The following is a 21,227-nucleotide window of genomic DNA, read 5'->3' on the forward strand; positions in this document are numbered from 1 at the left end:
ATACACCATGATCAAGTGGGATTCATTCTGGGGAAGCAAGATTGGTACAATATTCACAAATCAATAAACATGATACACCACATAAACAAAATGAAGAATAAAAATTACATGATTATATCAACAGATATAGAAAAAGCATTCGACAAAATCCAGCACTCATTTACAATAAAAACTTTTAGCAAAATGGGAATATAAGGAACATACCTTAATATAATATGAGCCACATATGACAAACCCATGGTCAACATAATACTCAACAGGCAAAAACTAAAATAGTTTTTCTTAAAATTGGGAGCAAAACAGGGATGTCTGCTTTCACCACTCTCATTGAACATAGTACTGGAAGTTCTAGCCAATTTGAATAAAAGGTATTCAAATTGGAAAGGAAGAAATAAAACTGTAATTATTAGCAAATGGCATGATACTATATATAGAAATATCTAAAGACTCAATGTCATTACTTTTTATTTTTTTAAGTATGTTTTTATTGATTTCAGAGAGAGGAAGAGAGAAAGAGAGAGAGAGAGAGAGAGAGAGAGAGAGAGAGAGAGATCAATGTGAGAAAAACATTGATAGGCTGCCTCCTGCAAGCCCCCTACTAGGGATTGCATCCTGGGCATGTGCTGGGAATTGAGCTGTGACCCCTGGTTCATGAGATGACACTCAACCAACTGAACCACACTGGCTGGGCATCAATGTCCTTACTTTTAATCACATCTGAAAAGTCCCCTTTGATGTGTAACATAACATATTAACAGATTCTGGGGATTAGAGTGTGAACATCTTTGGGGGTCATTATTCTGTTTACCACACAGGGAATGACAATCTACATGGACCAGGAGATCAATCTGGTCTGCTACCTATTTTTGAAAATAAAATTTATTGCAGAGTCACACCCACTTGTTTATATGCTGTCTTAGCTGCATTCACTCTACAACAGCCATAGGTGAATAGAAGGGACAGAAACAACTATGGCGCAGACACCTAAAACACTTACTATGTGATTCTTAACTGAAAAAGTTTGCTGAGCCCTTCTCCAACAACAGAATAATTATTCTAAATCTTTTTGAAGAATATTAGCTATGTATTATGAATAAAAATAAACAGAATTTGAAATGTAATGGAGAAGAATGCTTACTGAAATTTAGGATACACCCCAAATAGCTGTAAGTAGAGAATGATTCTATCTCAATTTCAGCTGTTGGCAGAGCCATCAATCTTCTTGTCTAGTTAGCATTTCATGACACTCCTTTAAAATTACCAAGAGCTTTACACAAGCAAAATATCAGAAATCTCTTTCTTCCACATGGACAAAAAACAAGGGTGGAAAAGTAATTTTAAAAGTAAACATATGCATTCATATAAGTATAACCATTGGACACAGATAGTAGGGGGGGTGAGGGCATATGCTGGGGGGGTGGGAGCGGCTGGGGAGAGGGCAATGGGGGAAAAAGGAGACATATACTTTAAACAATAAAGAATTTAAATTAAAAATAAAAATAAATAAAAGTAAAGGTATACAAACATCCTTTGCAGAAATTATAGATGCAAAGCCTAGACTCTAAGCTTTGCCAAGTGATTTTTAATTTCTTAGGTTATTATCAGCCTTTGATATTCATAAAAATACCCACTGATGAATGTTGGAATCTCTTTTCATTGTTTCTCACACTTATCTAATGTTAACAAGCACATTCATTACAGTCTTCCATTGTGTTTCCCACTATTATTTACAAAGGCCATGGTTGATGATTAATTTTAGTTTATGCACATAAAACAAACTCCTTAATTTGTTAGATTGATCCTATTCATATGCAAGCAAATATGGCAAAAAATACACACTCCCACAAGTCCAAATTCCCATGAGATCTTTTATGAATATGAGCAGTTTGAAAATTACAAATAAACATGGTCCATTTTTTCAGTCCTGAAAGATAGCAGTATCACCCTAACGAGGCCATTGGAGGTGTTGCTCGGAGCAAGAAATAAAAAGAATGACAAGATTAGACTGCAAAAACTGCTGGCCAGACAGTCCAATCCATCTCTTCATGAGATATGGAACTAGAGAAAGACTTTTTATTTGGAAAAATAATGTGTATTACAGCTTGCAATGTTAATAAAGCACCAGATCACTAAGATAACTGATTTTTCTAACTCATTTTAAAGGGATATCATCCACCTTAACAAGTCACAGCAGGTCCAGACCTGTCAGAACCAAAGCAGCCTAATGATGGGTATGTGGACATGTGCATGTGTATATGTCTGTGTGTACATATTGAGCCACACTTGCCAGTGCTAACAAATTTGGAGCATACAAAGAAATAAATTCCTTACTCAAAAGCAATGTCAAAATTATTTCCCAGGTTTCAATGCAGTGAGGAAATCATGGCTATTCTAAGGTTTGAGGAAGTAGAGAGTAGTGTGATCAAACACACTCTCAAAGTTAGAATCAGTATGACAAAAGTAGGAAAAGACCTAATAGGTTAATTATTAATTATGATGTTTAAAAGTTATTGCTGAGAGATTTGATATTTTCATTAAGCAATTTAGGAAGCCTGAAACATTTTAGTAAAAAGTGGTTTACAAAAAAAGATAATTGTCATTGTTTATAAACCAAGGCTGTTTTGTTTGTTTTTTTTAGGAAAAATCAGAAATTACAAAATAGGTTTTGTAAAACAGAATATGATTATAAATCCCATTATGGCCTTCACTAAGTACATCAATTTGGGAAAATGCCAATCACTTTGAGCTTCTGTTACTTGCATGTAAAAGCCAACTTCATAAATTTTTTTTAAGGAATAAAAAAAAAACACCTATGTGTATACAACACAGGAGACTGGCTTACATTAATATTGGAAGTATCCTATATAATAAAAGCCTAATATTCTAAGTGTCCAACTGTTTGACTGTTGGACCAGTCGCTATAACACACACTGACCACCATGGGGCAGACGCTCTGACAAGTATGTTAGCTTGCTGCTGGGGTCCAGGTGATCGAGACTGGGCGAGATGGGCCAGACATACCCTGGAGCCCTCCCGCGGTCCCTCCCCAGCTCCAATCGTGCACCATTGAGGTCCCTCAGCCTAGCCAGCACCCTCTTGCAATCCAGGACCCCTTGGGGGATGTCAGAGAGCAGTTTTAGCCTGATCCCCACAGGCCAGGCGGAGAGACCCCACCAGTGCACGAATCCGTGTACCTGGCCTCTAGTAAACATATAATTACGAAAACCATAACAGGAATCACCTTCCTTGCCCCTCCTCATTAATGACTTAAGTATTCCAAGAGATTATATAAGGGATAAGTAGATATTTTAAATTTCTAAAAAGGACTGAACAAAATGCAAAGAATTTCAGCTGCAGTTGTATGGATTTAAGAAAGGGTTCTTGTCATTCTGGAATGGAGTATTTAGATTTAGAACACTGGAGCACCTAGATAGTTATAAGAAGCCTTTTCTGACCCTTAAATTAGCACTTTGAAATGCGGCCCATCCATTCTCCTACTCTGTGGCACCCTAGAGTTAACTCCCCTTTGTCTTATGTTTAAAACTTCTATTGTTGCCCACATATAGAGAGGAGCATAAGTAGGCCTACTGTTGTATATGAAACACCGAGTTTATTCTTATTTTATTTCTTTATTCATTTTTATTGAATTTATTGGGGTGACACTGGCTAATAAAACTATGTATAATTCTAAAATACATCATCTGCATATTGTATTATGTGCTCACCACCCCCAAGTCAAGTCTCGCTCCATCACTACTTATCCCTTTTACGTCTTCCTCTACTTTCCCTGACTCTTTTCTGCTGGTAATCACCATACTGTTGTGTGTGACCTACAGTGCTTCGTTTTTTTAATTATTGTATTATTTTACATATAGATAACTGTAAAACTACATTTGTCCCAGCCTATATAAACTATAAATACTGCCTGTAACTTAATGTATCTTTAACTTGACAATAAATGTATTTCTACTTTGTATTTAGGTGGTTTTAAAATAATTTGCTATCATAAATAGTTATGTAAGAATGCTGACAAATTTTTCTTTATTTCCTTTGAACAAATTCCTATATTTAAAATTGATGGTTAAAAGCTGAAACATTTAAAAGGTTTTCAGAAAAATTAGCATAGTTTATTCAACAAGAATTTATAAAATTGCCTAATTTCTCTAAAATGTCACCAACTTTAGTATTGAATATAAATATTTTATATTTGACAATTCTATGACAAAAATAGTAGCCAACAAGCAATTCTTCATTAATAATGATGCTAGTAATATTGGCATAATATTATTTATTGCTTATATAATTTCTTTGCAAGGTTATTCTTGTCTTTTGCTTCCTTTACTATTGGTAAGTTTATATATATAATTTTTATTAGAGGTTTTATAAAAGCTTTTAACATGATATACAAATATTTTGTTTGAAAAATATATTGAAAATGTATTTTTTCTGCCATTTATCTTTAAAGTAGAGGTCTGGTGCATGGAATCATGCATGGGGGGTGGGTCCCTCAGCCAGGCCAGAACTCTCTCCAAATCAAATCCGGGACCCCTCAGGCCAATGGGAAGCGTAGCAGAGGTATGGTTAATTACCCTTTTTTGTCTTTTATTAGATAGGATTAGTGTTAAATTTTATGTAGTAAAGGCATTCCTTTTCCTTATAATCTTTGCTGTTGGTGTAGAATCCTGAAGAATATATGATTATTTGCCCATGTATTTTCTTGCATTCTTGCAATTCTTATTCCCAGGGTGCCAATTACAAAAGTTTGTAGGGCAGCATTCTTATATCATACCATATTTATTTCTTTCAAATATTACTGTCTCCAGAGGTTACATTAATATATAGTAAGTATCTAGGTTACTTAATTTTTTTCTTGTGATTAAACAGTTGTCCAAATAATAATAATTAATTATTTTCACCACTGATATGATATGATTTCTGTATCATATATTAACTTGGTTACTGGACTCTCCCTTTTGCCTATTGACCTATTCATTCTTGAATCAGAAATATATATTAACTTCTGGTTGGACAGCTTCCCTTAATTTTATTTTTTTTCAGCATTCCTTCTCTTTTTATTAGTCATTCCTTAAAATAATTTGAGAGTCATATTGTCAAGCACTAAAATACAAGGCGGGGCAAAAGTAGGTTTACAGTTGTGAGTACATGAAACACAAAGTTTATCATTGTATTATTATTTATTAATTATTGTATTATTTTCTATGCGAAAAACTGTAAACCTACTTTTGCCCCACCCTGTATTAAATCTATGTATTTACATGGCAGTCTTCTCTACCTTGTGGTGAGACGTGTACTTATTCATCATGATCTCCCCCATTGCCTAGCTCAGAGCCCAAAAATGATGTGTTCACTGATAAACAATTTTCCATTATCTCAGGTAAACTGAAGAAAATTTTATAATGAACAAAAGCATAAAATAATATGGCATTTCATTTCTATAAATACATATCCTCATAACAAATTGCAACTCTAAAAAGCCTAGAAAATATGTTATGGTCTTATCGGTTAAAACACGACTGGTAATATTCTTTAAAAGACAAATTCTACAAGCAAGTGAATAATACTTACATTAGACAAATGAGCTAGTTCTATCTCCAGGAACGAATCCGTTGTTTTGGGTTCAGGCCTTATTGTGACCACGATGATTTTGGAATTAACGACAGTATAATTTCTGAAACACAGTAAATAATGATTACAAGGAAAAGGGACTGATGACAAATATAAATTCCTATTGCTTAATACATGTTGGGATAGCATGTTAAATAAATAAATCCTAAGCAAAAAAAAAATAGGGCAAGTAGATTTAAAACATGATACTAAACTGCTATTCATGGGAAGAAGAGTTCATTTTTTTGTTATAAACAAACCCTGTGTGGATTAGAACATTTTGGAAAGTGGGAAGCTATTGCTGACTGCTATCATTTAGATGCAGGAAAGATGAAAAAGCAAAAGCACTGGCAAGCTTTCAATTACTTAAATCTGATTCGCCTATAAGAGAGATGGATTGTGAATTTAAACTTTCAGGTAATCTTTAAATGAATATAATCCATTGAGCTCAAGATGGATCAAACAGGTTTTTTGTTTATTTGTTTATTTGTTTGTTTTCTCCAGGAGACCAAATATTCTTCTTGCAAAGTGCTGTCCTGGCATTTAAGACTATCTCCAAATTCATTAAGATGATTTTGTGGTGTAGCATGAAAGCAAGTAGAGTTTAAATATAAATAAATGCTGTTGATAATTACTGACCATCATTCATGTCAGTGACGGAGATCTACAGGCCACCTCTTTATCTCATTATGCTCAGTGTACGGAACATATTTGCCTTTCAAACTATCATAACATCTACAGTTCACTCACAGAGAAGCTTTAAAGATAATTATATTTACAAACTGCAAAAATTATACATAAATATAAACACATAAAGCTGAACCAACTCCTTCTTGCACATATAGAGTTTCATCCAACATTTTAAAAATTCTATACATGTACTATTATTTAGAGACTTAAAGATGTCATTGTACTTTTAGCTTTTTGAAGGAGTATATTTCTTTCTGAAGAAATATATATATATATATATATAAATATACACACACACACATACATACACGCACACATAGTTGAAAAAAAAATAAAACCAATACCCATTTACCCAGTGCCTCCTACCTGCTACTCAGCTTAAGAAACATAATGGTTATCTAGAATATATATACATATATAGAATATATTTTTCAGCCCCCCTTTTTGATTTAGTATAAGCCACCTGCTTTTCTATAGAACATGTACAATTCTGGGAACTCAACAGTTTTCAAAGACAAAATTATTTACTTTTTTTCCTCATTTTTGTAGTTTAAGGCTTTAATTGCAGATAATACAATTCATCAATTTTAAGTGGGGAGTATAATGCTTTTGGTAATTGTAATTATCATGTAGCCACCACCAAATTAAGACAGACAACTGCTCCTTCACCCTCAACAGTTTCCTTGAGCCTCTTTGCACTTGATCCCCTCCCACTCTCAGGTTTCCAGTATTTCATTTAATACTAAGTGAGTAGATCAATGGTAAGGTTCATTGAGAAGGATATATATAGCATACAGATGTTTTGTATTATTTAAAAAGTTGCATAGTTTACAAAAATAACCCCAGAAATTTATAAATTTGTCAAGGGAGTTATGAAGATCTCTTTGTGTGTATAGATATGTAGAGATTTTGACTCTGGGAAACTGGGCTGTGGAAAGCAAGATAAAGAAAGGTAGCTAAGATAAGCAGCCTTCTGTAAGGTATGTTACTCTGAGCCAGGTTCATCAGCTACTCACCTGGCCTGATGAAGATGGTCCCTAGAGGAAGGGAATATGCCTTATGGCTTTCGTTGAGTGTGTGTGTGTGTGTGTGTGTGTGTGTGTGTGTGTGTGTGTGTTAGCTTATTTAGAATATGTTTGGGAAAGGATGTATGTCAATATATTTATGCAGATGAATGTTCTTATCATATTTATGTGATTACCTCCGACCCTGTGCTACTAACATGCACTTATTTCTACCACTGCATGCATTAATGCTATGATATGTCCCCTTCCACAAGATTAGAAGTTCCATGAGGGCAATATTTGTATCTAGCATTTATATATCCTCATTCGCATTATGCTTGGCACATTTTAGTGCTAAAAATATTTGAATGCCTTATTAAGTAAACACATACTAAAAAAGTCAAACTTTTGATCAAGACGATTTAAAATGTAATTATATTACGGTATCAAAATGTTCAATGAAGGAACAATCAGCAAATTTATATTATGCAATAGGTTCCTATTAAAAAAGTGTACACTGTACCAAATTAGTTTTAATTTATTCAATCAACTGAGTCTAATTTGCATAAGTGAAAAGCTGGCTCCTTATGTCAGGCTGTGTGATCTACTAATGCTTCTTGGCTGGGTCTACTAGTGCATTTGTATTCATTGCTAGGAAAGCTGATCGACAGCCAAATGCATTTCATGACTAGAGTAATAACAATCTTTCCTGTCCTTGAAGCTTGTGTTACTTGGCATCAATAACCTTTAAAAATGGGTAGAGTTATTCACTCAAAGGAGACCTAAGTTATTCTTCACATTTTAAATAAAGGCTTACGTTACTACGGATAGCTATGAAGGCTATCTCAAAGAAAGCAAAAAAGTGATTATAAAATGCAGTGCAGCTGTTTACAAGAGATTCACTTTAGGTATAAGGACATACGTGGCTGAAACGGAAAGATGGAAAGGAATACTCCATGCAAATGATGACCAAAAGAGAGCAAGGACGGCCATACTTGTAGCACATAAAATAGTCATTAAGTCGAAACATTGTAATAAGAGACAAATAAAAAATATGTAAAATAATGAAAGGGTCAATTCTCCAGGTAGATATAACAATTATAAACATATCTGTACCTAACAACTGAGTACCCAAATATATGAAGTAAACACTGACAGACTTAAAAGAGAAAGACAGTAACACAATAATAGAATAATTGTTAATAGATCTGATCAATAGATTAATCAGATAGCATAAAAAAAAGAACAGAGAATTTCAACAACACTATAGAACACTTGGACTAACAGACATATATAACATTCCATCCAACTGCAGCAGCATATATATTCTTCTCAAATGCATATCGATCATTCTCCAGGACAGATCGCAGGTGAGTCATTAAAAGGCCTTAACAGTCCTAGCCAGTTTGGCTCAAGAGATAGAGCATCAGCCTGCGGACTGAAGAGTCCTATGTTCAATTCCAGTCAAGAACACATGCCTGGGTTGCAGACTCAATCCCCATTGTGGGTGTGCAGGAGGCTGTTGATCTATCGTCATTGGTGTTTCTATCTCTCTATCTCCCTCTCCCTCCCTCTCTGAAATCAATAAAAAATATAAACAATAAAAGGCCTTAAATTTAAGATGATTAAAATCATATCAAGTTTTCTTTCTGCCCTAGCCAGTTTGGCACAGTAGATAAAGAATCGGCCTGCGGACTGAAGGGTCCCAGGTTTGATGCCAGGCAAGGGCACATGCCTGGGTTGCAGGCTCAATCCCCAGTAGGGAGTATGCAGAAGGCAAGCTGATCAATGATTCTCATCATTGATGTTTCTATCTCTCTCTCTGCCTTTCCTTTCTGAAATAATTAAAAATATATTTTAAAAAAGAAAAAAAGTTTTTCTTTCTGACCACAGTGGAATGAAACTAGAAATCAATGTAAAACTATAAAATTCACAGATACGTGGAAATTAAACAATACTCTCTTGAACAATCAATGGCTCAAAGAAGAGATCACAAGAAAAAGTTTACAAAATATATTTAATCAAATGAAAATAAAAACACAACATACAAATACATATGGAATGCAACAATAGCAGTATGAAGACCGAAAGATATAAGACCAAATGCCTCCACCTACAAAAAAAAAAAAGCTCAAATAATCAATCTAACTTTACACTGCAAGCAGCTAGCAAAAGAACAACTAAACACAAAGTTAACAGAAGGAAAGAAATTAATAAAGATTAGAGCATAAATAAATAAAATAGAGAAGAGAAAATCAATAGAAAATTTCAACCAAACTTAAGACTTGTTTTTTTTTTTAAAAAAAAAAACCAACAAATTTGATAATCTCTTAGCTAGAATAACTTTTTTTTAAAAAAGAGTGAAAATTCAAATAAGAAAAATCAGAAATGAAGAGGAGACATTACAACTGATGTCACAGAAATAAACAGGGTCATGAGAGACTACTATATGTCAATAAACTGAGTAACTTAAAAGAAATCAAATTCCTACCAAGACTGACTCTTGAAGAAATAAACATAACTATATAAATAGTAAGATTGACTTAGTAATCAAAAACCACCCAATAACAACAAAAAGACCATGATCAAATTAATTCACTGAAGAATTCCCCCAAACATGTAAAATATAATCTCTTCTCAAACTCTCCCAAAGCACTGATGGGGAGGTATTAATTCAAAATTCATCTTATGAGGCCAGCATTATCCTGATAACAAAATCAGACAAAGATATCACAAGAAATGAAAACTACAGGCCCATATCCCTAGTAGATATTGGTGCAAAAATTCTAAACATAATACCAAATTCAACATTACATTAAAAAGATCATACACCATGATCAAGTGATGTATTGCTGAGATGCAAGGGTAGTTCAACATATGAAAATCTATCAATGTAATATACTATGTTAACATAATGAAGGTAAAAAAAAATGTATGTTCATCTTAATTGGTACAGAAAAAGCACTTAAACAAATCAACATTTTTATGTTAAAAAACTCTCAACAAATTAGGTATAGAAGGAATGTACCTCAACATACTAAAGGCCATATATGAAAAACCTACAACTATATCATACTCAATGGTGGAAAACTGAAAGTGTTCACTTCAAGATCAGGAAAAAGGCAAGTATGCCATCAATTGCTCCTTCCATTTAATATAGTACTGAAATTCCTAACCAAAGCAAGGAAAAGAAAGAAAGAGCAAACAAATTGGAAAGGAAGAAAAAGAATTATCTGTTTGCAGATGGAATGATCTTATATATAGGAAACCCTAACAATGCCACAAAAAAAGATGTTAGAACTAATAAATTTGGCAAAATTACAGGATACAACATCAACACACAAAAATCAGTTACAATTCTATACACTCACATGAGTAATAAAAAAATTAAACTTTAAAACTCCCATTACAATACCATCAAATTTAGCAATGAGTAAACTCAACCAAAGAAGTGAAAAACTTGTACACCAAAAACCCCAAAAAAATATATATATATATTGCTGAAAAAAATAAAAGAAAACACAAATAAATGCAAAGACATCCCATGTTCATGAATTGGAAGATTTTCCATTGTTAAAATGTCCACATTACCCAAAGTGACCAATAGATCAATGCAATGCCTATAAAAATCCCAATGAATATTATTTTTGCAGAAAGAGAAAAAATATATAAAAGTCATATGAAATCTCAAAAAAAAGCCCTGAATAGTCAAAACAAACTTTAGAAAGAGAAACAAAGTTAGAGGCTTTATACTTTCTAATTTCAAAATATATTACAAAACTACAGAAAGTCAAAATGCCATAAAGATCAATGGATAAATAGAAAGCCTAGAAATAAACCCTCACATACATATAATCAAATTATCTTTAACAAGGATGCCAATGCTACCCAATGGGATAAGATAATCTCTTCAACAAATGGTACTAACGCAAATGCAAAAATTGTCTATGCAGTAATGGAAACAATCAATAGAGTGAAAAGGCAGTCTACAGAATAATAAAGAATATTTATAAGCCATATATCTAATGAAAGGTTAATATTGAGAAAAAATAAGGAAATCCCTAAAACAACAAGAAAAATGAGATTTTTAAAAATGGGCAAAAAAACTTTCATAGACATCTCTCTAAAGCAGCGATTCTCAACCTGTGGGTTGTGACCCCTTTGGGGGTCGAACGACCCTTTCACAGGGGTCGCCTAAGACCATCGGAAAACACATACATAATTACATATTGTTTTTGTGATTAATCACTATGCTTTAATTATGTTCAATTTGTAACAATGAAAATAAAGGCAGTGAGGCTCCTGTAATTGGCGATTCCATTATATTGTCACTAAATCACTTGCTGTGTACCATTAATGGGAATGTAAGCCGTACAGCCACTAAAGAAAATGGTATGGAGGTTCCTAAAAAAGTTAAAAATAGAATTACCATATGATCCAGAAATCCCACTTCTGGGTATAGATTCAAAACAGAATTTCAAAGAGATTCGCACACCTATGTTCACTGCAGCATTATTCATGATAGCCAAGAGGCAGATACTTCCTAAATGTCAATTGACAGATATGAATGGATAAAGAAAATGTGGTACACAGGCAATGGAATTTTATCCAGTCTTATAGAAGACTAGAGGCCCGATGCACAAAATTCGTGCAAGGGGCTCAGGCATTGCAGCCCCAGTTTTGTCCGGAAGGTTGTTCGGCTGTCTGGTCTAATTAGCATATTATGCTTTTACTAGAGGCCTGATGCATGAAATTCATGCATAGGTAGGGTCCCTAGGCCTGGCTGGTGATCAGGGTTGATCTGTGGGGCTACTGGAGGGATGATGGGGGGGTCCACTGGCACTCGCCTTGGCCAACCTGGCGCTGCCTGCTTGCCAGCACCGTCCCCACCACCCCTGCCTATCACCACCCTCTGCAGGGTGACTGGTGGGGCGATCAGGGGATGGGGGGCACTGGCACCTGCCTTAGTTGGTCTGGGGCCTACAGGCTGGGGCAGCTCCTGCATTGAGCATCTGCCCCCTGGTGGTCAGTGTGTGTCATAGCAACTAGTCGTTCCACCAGTTGTTCTGCCGTTTAGTTGATTTGCATATTAGGCTTTTATTATATAGGACTAGAGGCCCGGTGCATGAAAGGCTTAACACAGGAGCTGCTTCCCCTTTAGGAGCGCACTGACCACCAGAGGGCAGAAGCTTAACGCAGAAGCTGCTCCCCCTGTGGGAGTGGACATCCTTAGCACTGCCAGAGAGGCAGGAGCGGCTCTTGCCACTGCCACTGTGATCACCAGCCATGAGCCGGGCTCAGGGATTCTGGCTGAGCAGTGCTCCCCCTGTGGGAGTGCACTGACCACCAGGGGCAGAGGCTTAACACAGGAGCTGCTTCCCCTTTAGGAGCGCACTGACCACCAGAGGGCAGAAGCTTAACGCAGAAGCTGCTCCCCCTGTGGGAGTGCACTGACCACCAGGGGTCAGCTCACACGTTAAGCCTCTGCCCCCTGGTGGTCAGTGCACATCATAGCGAGTGATTGAGTGGCCTTAGCATATCATTAGCATATTATGCTTTGATTGGTTGAATGGCCAACTGGACGACCAGACACTTAACATATTAGGCTTTTATTGATTTTTTTAAAAATATATTTTATTGATTTTTTTACAGAGAGGAAGTGAGAGGGATAGAGAGTTAGAAACAGCAATGAGAGAGAAACATCAATTAGCTGACTCCTGCACACTCCCCACTGGGTATGTTCCCGCAACCAAGGTACATGCCCTTGACCAGAATTGAACCCAGGACCGTTGAGTCTGCAGGCCAACACTCTATCCACTGAGCCAAACTGGTCAGTGCTATTAGGCTTTTATTATATAGGATTATTATAGAAAGAAACTCTGTCATATGCTACAACATGCATAAAATTTGAGGACATTATGCTAAAGTGAAATAAGCCTGTTGCAAAAAGGCAAACACTGCATTATTCCTCTTACATGAGGTATCTAAAATGTCCCATTTTTTAGAAACAGAAAGTAGAATAGTGATTTCCAGGGGCTAGGGGAGATGGTAAAAGGAGACTTATTATTCAAGGAGTACAGAGTTTCAATTTTATGAAATGAAAAATTTCTAGAGATCTGTTGCATGATAAGGTGCATATAGTGAACACTGCTATTCTGTTCACTTAAAAATAGTTAAGAGGGTAAATTTCATGTAAGGTGTGTCTTACCACATTAAGAAAAATGCAATTACAGGAGATATATCAGTGGAGAGGGTTATGGAACTAAATGTTCAAATAAAGTATGACCAGATAAAGTACAGTAAAAAGATGTTTATCATTTAATGAAAAATTTTAAAATTAGAGTAGCCTCTTTCCATGTTCAGAATATAGTTTATTTACCTTCTTTTTTTGGAATATATTTTTTATTGATTTCAGAGAGGAAGGGAGAGGGAGACATATAAACATCAATGATGAGAGAGAATCATTGATTGGCTGCCTCCTGCAAGCCCCCCACTGGGGATCGAGCCCACAACCTGGGCATGTGCCACTGTTCGGAATCAAACCTGGAACCATTCAGTTTGCAGGCCGATGCTCTATTCACTGAGCCAAACTGGCTAGGGCTCATGTAACTTCTAAATAGAGTTTTCCTAATTGTTTTAACCCCCCCTAATTTTAATAAAAACAAATAAAATAGATGGTTTCACATATGTCCTAGGTACTTGGGACTTCATCAAAAGTATTAAGTTCCATACATTTGTTTGTAACACTAAAATCAGCTCGTGGCTGCTAAAATGTAGGTTTAGGGTTAGGCTAACAGAGCTTTGAAAACTAAATGGAATTTGAAATTATGTTTGCTAAAGGGCGTTAACACTTAGGACTACAAAGAAGCTAAGTAATCAGGGATTTAAACTCACTTTTAATAGATATGGCTAAATTAAATTCAGATTCTTGTAAATAATATACTGAATATATAATACTAAAATATTTAAAAGCATTAGCCAAGCAAACTGTTATCCTCATAGATGATATTAATTTTCTCATGGTAGGACATTATTACAAGTTACAGACCATCACAAAACTACAATATTTCATTTCAAACTCAGAATGTAGAAGCAAGTTTCAAAGATTAGATCCTAAAACTGAAGAACAGGGGCAGTTGAGAGAATTGACTACTTCAGGTTGATTACCTTCAGAAAGTATTGGCATAAAAGTGATTGTTTTCACTTCTTTATTATTTTCAATATTACTTAGTACAATTGCTTTCCTGATTGCTTTTAATTCCCATAATATTGGAAACTCTAATGAATTCCATTTCCTAAATATGAAAAAATTCAGGATGATTTATCTCCATTAGGTTGGTGCACTTGACAGCAAATTCATGTGATTTTGCATTATTGGAATTTGTTCATTTTTAAAAGATAATTTTCCAACAGCCACTGGTTGTTTTCTGATCAGCTGTATTTTTCCTGGCATTTTAATAATAGTAGAATTTGCATATAATTTTAATTAGATCCTTCACAATATCTTGAATGTTAATAGCTATATTAAAATGCTTATTATTTTTTAACAGGATTACATCTTCTCCATGTCTTACCAGGCAAAGTACACATTACTCCCACACTCAAAAGTATTGTGATTTTCCTACAAACCCAAAACCTGACTTTATTAAATGAATCAGAATGTGAATTGTTTACAACTGTTTCTTGCCCTCTTTGGCTTAAGTGTATGCTTGGATGCACCTTCTTTTCTTTAGAGATAATTTCCATAAGATCAGTTCTTAGAAGTGGCATTTCTGTATCAATCGCAATGCATTTTTAAAGCATCTTGATATTGACAAACTAAAAGGTTATTACAGTTTAAAAACCTCACCAGCAATTTAAGTGCCTGCCAGGTTGTGAATGGTTGTTAGTGCTTTGACCTGAGTGGGACCTGTGTGTAGGTGCCCTCACCTCCCCCTAACTATCCCTCTGACCTAGGCTGGCCAGCCTTCACCTGTCAGGCCCAAAAGTGGTCTTGAGTGGGTGGGAAGAGTGACAGCCTCTAGCCTTTCTATCAGTAGCTTGAGTTGGGGCCACCAAGGTGAACCCAAAGTACCTTGAGCTTGCCTACACATGGCCACCTCCCCCTGGGCCTTACAAGGTTTTCTGCAGAAGATACATATGTGTACACATTAATATACAGGCCCATGGATGTACTGATTAAAGGAATGGATGCTAGCCTCTTAGAGGAGAGTCTTGGTTTTGGCAGGCAGAATACTGGAGTTGGATTAGAACTAGTCACTTCCTGGACATACAAGCTTGGGCAGGTCACTGAAGCAATAAGGAGCTCAGTTTTTTCATCTAAAAATTAGATTTCTGGTGGGTACTAACCTTTAAAGGGCCTTGCCGCATTAATACCCACTGGTTCTATGCTTTTTAATCACAACAAAGTTGTGTTGTGATTCTTCTTGTTTTGTGTTACATCAGAGCTCAATCATCCACACAAATTAAATCAGATCATTCCAAGTTTCATAAACCGGTACAGTAAGAAACTATTCTGAAGAAGAATAAAAGTAGGAGGCTGAAAATAGCAGCACATATTTAGTTTGGACTTGAGTAGAGCGTATTTCCTACATTTGAAGAGATAATTTGAATATGCTTTATGTAAAAGGAAAGATGATCAAGCAGTAACATAAAAATTGCAGCAAAGAGAATAGCTAAATGTATAATAGGGCAAGAGAAGAAAAGAAAATTTTAAGTAAAAGAGTCAATATGCAGTTAGTTATGTCTTTGTATGAAGGAAAAATTTTAAATTATATCTATTCAAAACATTACATGAAGTTCTTCTTTCTAGTCCCCATGAGGAAAATTATGTAAAGTATTGTTTTGAAAATGAATATATCAAAATATAAAATCCCTGGAAACTTAACAGAATCCTAACATTATTCTGTGCATGGGAAACTTGGCTGAGAAAATGTCAACAGATAATTAGTAAGATGATCACTGAGGTAAGTGTGTTATGGAAATTTGGTAAATAATAAGTAAACATATAGAGTAAATTTATAGATATTTTTTTAAATTTGAATGAGAAGATATTGCCTTACCTATTGGGTTTAATTCAGTCAAATTTAGACAATAAACAACAAGATGTATGTAATATATTTTAAACACCAAATTTCTATGTACTCTATTTTTATAAATGGCTGATATGGGATATCCTATCATATAGGACAATTATTCCAGTAAGCATTTCTTGTACCTTTATAATTTATTAAGCATTGTTCTGGGAATTTTGACCTTTCAGGAAATTTGAAAGAATTAAGATAGTAAGGTTAGCAGGGTTGCTGCTTAGTAAATATTTATTGAATGACTATAAAACAAGGTATCTCTCTTGCCCATTAAAAGGCTTACTCTATGTAGAAGATCTATACTTGGTACAATTACTCACTAAACTGTGTAGGACAACTTTTTGAAAAGGAAAAAATAATAAGTCTAAAAATGCTCACTTAGATTATTCTACTGTACAAAAGAAAAGAAAATGAGAAGTAAATGCTAATATTTCATTTTTCAAATAGTACTTAAATATTTCATCTTGAGCTTGCTATGTCATTATTCCTGGTCAATGAATCTAAATGTGAATATTGATTTCCCATAGTCATTTACCTAATTACTTTGTTCACAGAAAGTATAAGTTGGTATACATAGCTATAATTCTTATTCAAAGGTTATCAAGGATTTAAAGCTAAGGAATATGTCAGAACTCTAAAAAGTTCATAATTTTACTGTGATAAGGACAGGGGGTTTTTGAAGTTGGAAAGAACCTTTGCGGTCAACCCCACTTTATAAAAAAAAAAAAAGTTAGTTAGTGACTTGCTCAAAGGCTAATCTGAATCTCTTTGTCTCACGGGGATATTAAGGGATATTCAAAGCTCCAAATGGCTCCCCGCTTTATCCATGAAATCACCCATAATACATCCTTTAATCTACCCACCTGTTGTAGTGACCTCTGCCTCCGCCATGCTTTTAAAACAATGTTGAAATGCTAAGTAAGTGTGTTTCCTTTTTACAAAAAGCTGATATCCCTAGATACATTTCCAATTCCCTTGACTGTATCGGTTTATGAAACTTGGAATGACCTGATATTACTTGTGTGGGTGATTGAGCTCTGGTATAACACAAAACAAGATGAATCACAACACAACTTTGTTAGTCATGTGGGGAAATTCATTCGCAGTCTAAATCACTTATGGTGAATATTTTATTTGCATTCACCATACCCCTCAGCAGTAAGTAGAGTGAAATTGCACATGAAGTGCTTCTATTTTTAAAGTTGAACTGAAGGTAGATGATTATTCAGCGACTGGACAAGTTTATAAATTTTTTGGTTATTTTAAATTGGAATGAAAACCCAAGTCGTCTGATTTAAAGAAGTGTCTCAAATTCTTGAAAGGTGAACTTCACACAAGTGAACTCACTGTGGAAATAAGTATGTAACATAGAGTGTCTGGTTACTTGTAACTTCAGCTCATTTCCCCTCAAATGAACATCATACACAAACGTAGAGTCAGTGCCACTATAAATCAGTTTTATCTGTGGGTAGTTGTACATACCAATGTGTTTTAATAAAGCCAGTGGAAAAGTTGAGAGTAAACTTATTAGTTTTGATAACTTGTTATGAGTAGAACAAAACCAAATACAAACCTATTCAAATTCAGAAAGCCCAAATTCCACCCAGAGAAGAGAGTTAAAGGAGACTAAATTTCCATAAATGTCTCTGTAGATGAAGGAGAACCTGCATTGTCTCAAGTGGGACTCTTAATGACTCACCAACTATATTGCAATTTTGTACATAGACTTTCCCCAAAGAATTGTGACTCCTCACTGCAGCTGCAAAAACCTAGTTGCTTCTTTGGGGGGCCTTTTTCTGCTGGACTGAACTCTAATTGGTTTTATTTATTAGACCATTTGTTATACCGCTGGTATAATGGTACACATCATTCACAGTCTCTCCTCCCTAAAAATGTGAAGTTGTATTCATGAGGGTATGAGTAAGAGCTCACTGCAACTGTGACTGTGTTTAACTGAAATACAACTTTATCTCAGTCCTTGAAAATGAGGCGTGATGGAGGAGACAGGTCATCATGAGTGGTAACATAACCATCCGAATAGATACAAGTGATGCCTCCTGTGAGACTAGGTAAATTAGTTACAGCAATAGATAAAACAAATGGATGTTGGTAGAGTTACTATTTGTAATTGTTTCTTTAATGACTGGGAAAAAAAGAAATGAAAAGATTTCTTCCAAAAATAGTACTCTAATTGAACAATAGCATTTTTCTTAATGTAACTATAATTGAGTATATATTTAGAAACAAATTGAGATCTTGTGCAAATGAAGGAAAAAACCATGTATTCCCAGTCATCATGACACTCTTTTAATTTTATGCAGTGTTTATGAACAGTACCATTATGTACAAATAAATAGAGAATACATTAATTTTACAACAAACCATTCCTTTATAAAGACTTGAGGTGTTTTTTATATCTCCTCCTCAGTCTTAAGACAAGTCAAGATTAGTCACAAAAGAATTGCAGGGCTATACTCACAGACCAAAATCATCCTTTCTAATTGTTTTGAAATGCATAGTATGCTAATAAACTGTTCCTTAAATTGGTATTTTCTATTTCACTTAGGAAAAGGGTTTTGTATTAACAAAGCTTGTCAGACTACTTTCATAAAATGAGCTATGATTACATTTTTTGGAATAATGTACAAAGGTTACAACAGCTTATTACTTTGCAGCTTACCTCAGAGTGGGCAAAATTAGATCTAAGTTTTTGTACAGGACTGCTCCAAGAACAAATACGGATGACTCATCTAATTCTAGAAAGAATAAAATTTTAAAATATTAGTAAAACAGCAAGAAGCATGCTATGTCTTATAAAACTTTAATCTACTAATTATAAGGGGATCCCAGGACTTGCTGATGAAAGCTGGGTAAAAGAAATGTCTTCTTAACCATGAATGGGAAGGTTATTCCCCACACTCCACACATTAACTGTAGCTCTAAAGGATGTATTGTTAGTGGGTTTGGCTCAGAAAATAACCACCCTTTGAAGTAACCTTCCTTCATCAGGTTAAGAGAAGAAACTCTCATTATAGCTATTAAGTTTAAAGTCCCAAAGATATGAGGAAAGACAGCCAATTCTCCTTTTGCAGCTCTAAGTCATGAGGTCAAAATTTCCAAGGTAAGAATTAAGACCACAATGTCACTGTCTAAAATGACATTAATTTTAGAGACTAACGAAGATGTTCTTAAAACTTAACTTTTTCTTAAATCTGTTTTTATAGACCAAAAGAATATTTTCAAACCGTAACAAATGTGAGGTGGAAGAAATAAAAATGACTTTGCCTGGAAAATGCAAGACATTGTCATTACCTGAAGTTAAAACATTAAGCCTCAGGCTTTCCAATGGGATAAACCTGTCAATACTGAAACCTGACCATGTCAAGCTTAGGTCTATACTTTGCACTTGTATTTTTTTTCCCATTTAAATAGATCCCTTGCTTCAATAAATTGAGAGATTTAAAGACCAAATTTAAGTTTTCTCTTGTACAAAATTAGTATAGTGACTGTTTCTAAATTGTTTAATATATGGAGATTTATGACTAGACTTTTTTTTATTTTTATACTTTTAATTTTTTTTAAATATTTATCTTTTCTTTTTTTCCCCCTTAGGCTCCATGGAATACTATACTTGGCATCCTGTTTAAGAATATTTTCTTCTTTTAAAATATTTTTATTGAATTTATTGGGGTGACATGGGTTAATAAAACCAGATGGGTTTCAAGTATACAATGATATAGACTTTTATTAAGTGAACTTATCAGAAATATGTTGTCAAAACCTAAGTTATCTCACATACATACCTTTTGATGACACAGGAGTAAAAATGCTTTTCGGAATGACTACTCTATCTTCTGAGTTTCTTGCCCAGTCAACCATTCCCTTCCGTCCTTTCATTGGGAAGTTGATGTCTGTCAGAACAGAGGCTGCAGGAAGCTTCTGAATGCTGGCCACTATTAAAAAAGTAATAATGTCAACTCAAACCTTCCAGAGCAATCAAACGTGATCATATTAAACCATATCGTATATTCAAAATAAAATTTCAAGCCAAAATTACATTTATCAGAGTTACAAAACAGACACTTCTTCTATGAAACAATATACATTAGGTTGCTAATTCTTTTACTTATCAACCTGGGTTTTTGTTGCTTTCGGCAGGAATCATTCAATGAAGGTCAATGGTGGGGTGGATATTCTAAAAGTACCAGCAGGTATCACCATACAGGTTATTTGTAGTAGGCCTCCATTTCAATTGTAGAAAGCTCATGCTGTATTTTTTTTTGTTAAATATTTTGATTAACACACTTGACCCACAGACTAAATTTTACATTTAAATCTAAATATATGAATAAAAAATTGTCTTTATTTGTAATAAGTATTTTAACATATTGAAAAAATTACTAATTATATGTTTGCTAATGCCTGGATATATGTTTTATTATAAGTACTCAATATTATATATTTATTGTATATATATGTATGTACATATAAAACTACATATAATAACATTATGATGATAAATACTTAAGCACTTATTGATTACATACATTTCAATTAAGTAATGTAATTTTTATAACCTTTACATAGGACCATAATTGTTCTACATTGGTTTTAGGTGCCCCATGAAGGATTTAAATGGAAAGATGATAGGGAATCTCTAAAAGCTATCACAACAGGAAGGCAAAAGTAAGAAACCATTAGGCTCCTCATGAGTGGATTTCATTCTAAAGAAACTTGTAAGTTAAAGCAAGAGAGGATGAAAATGAAAAGTTTAATGATATTAGTTGTATAAATATATTACTGCACTACTGGCTGAGTTTCA

General features: G+C 34.5%; 1 protein-coding gene across 1 annotated transcript in view; it reads right to left on the reverse strand.

The window, feature by feature from the left end:
• Positions 1–21,227, reverse strand: part of ADGRB3 (adhesion G protein-coupled receptor B3) — a 669,006-nt gene that overhangs the window by 297,928 nt on the left and 349,851 nt on the right. The window contains exons 13-15 of the mRNA XM_006770359.2: positions 20,209–20,358; positions 19,086–19,161; positions 5,587–5,689 (exon numbers count right to left, since the gene is read on the reverse strand). Of these exons, the coding sequence (XP_006770422.1) occupies positions 5,587–5,689; positions 19,086–19,161; positions 20,209–20,358 (329 nt within the window). The remainder of the gene's footprint in view (positions 1–5,586; positions 5,690–19,085; positions 19,162–20,208; positions 20,359–21,227) is intronic.

Source organism: Myotis davidii, unplaced genomic scaffold (genome assembly GCF_000327345.1).
Source record: "Myotis davidii unplaced genomic scaffold, ASM32734v1 scaffold803, whole genome shotgun sequence".
Classification (NCBI taxonomy): domain Eukaryota; kingdom Metazoa; phylum Chordata; class Mammalia; order Chiroptera; family Vespertilionidae; genus Myotis; species Myotis davidii.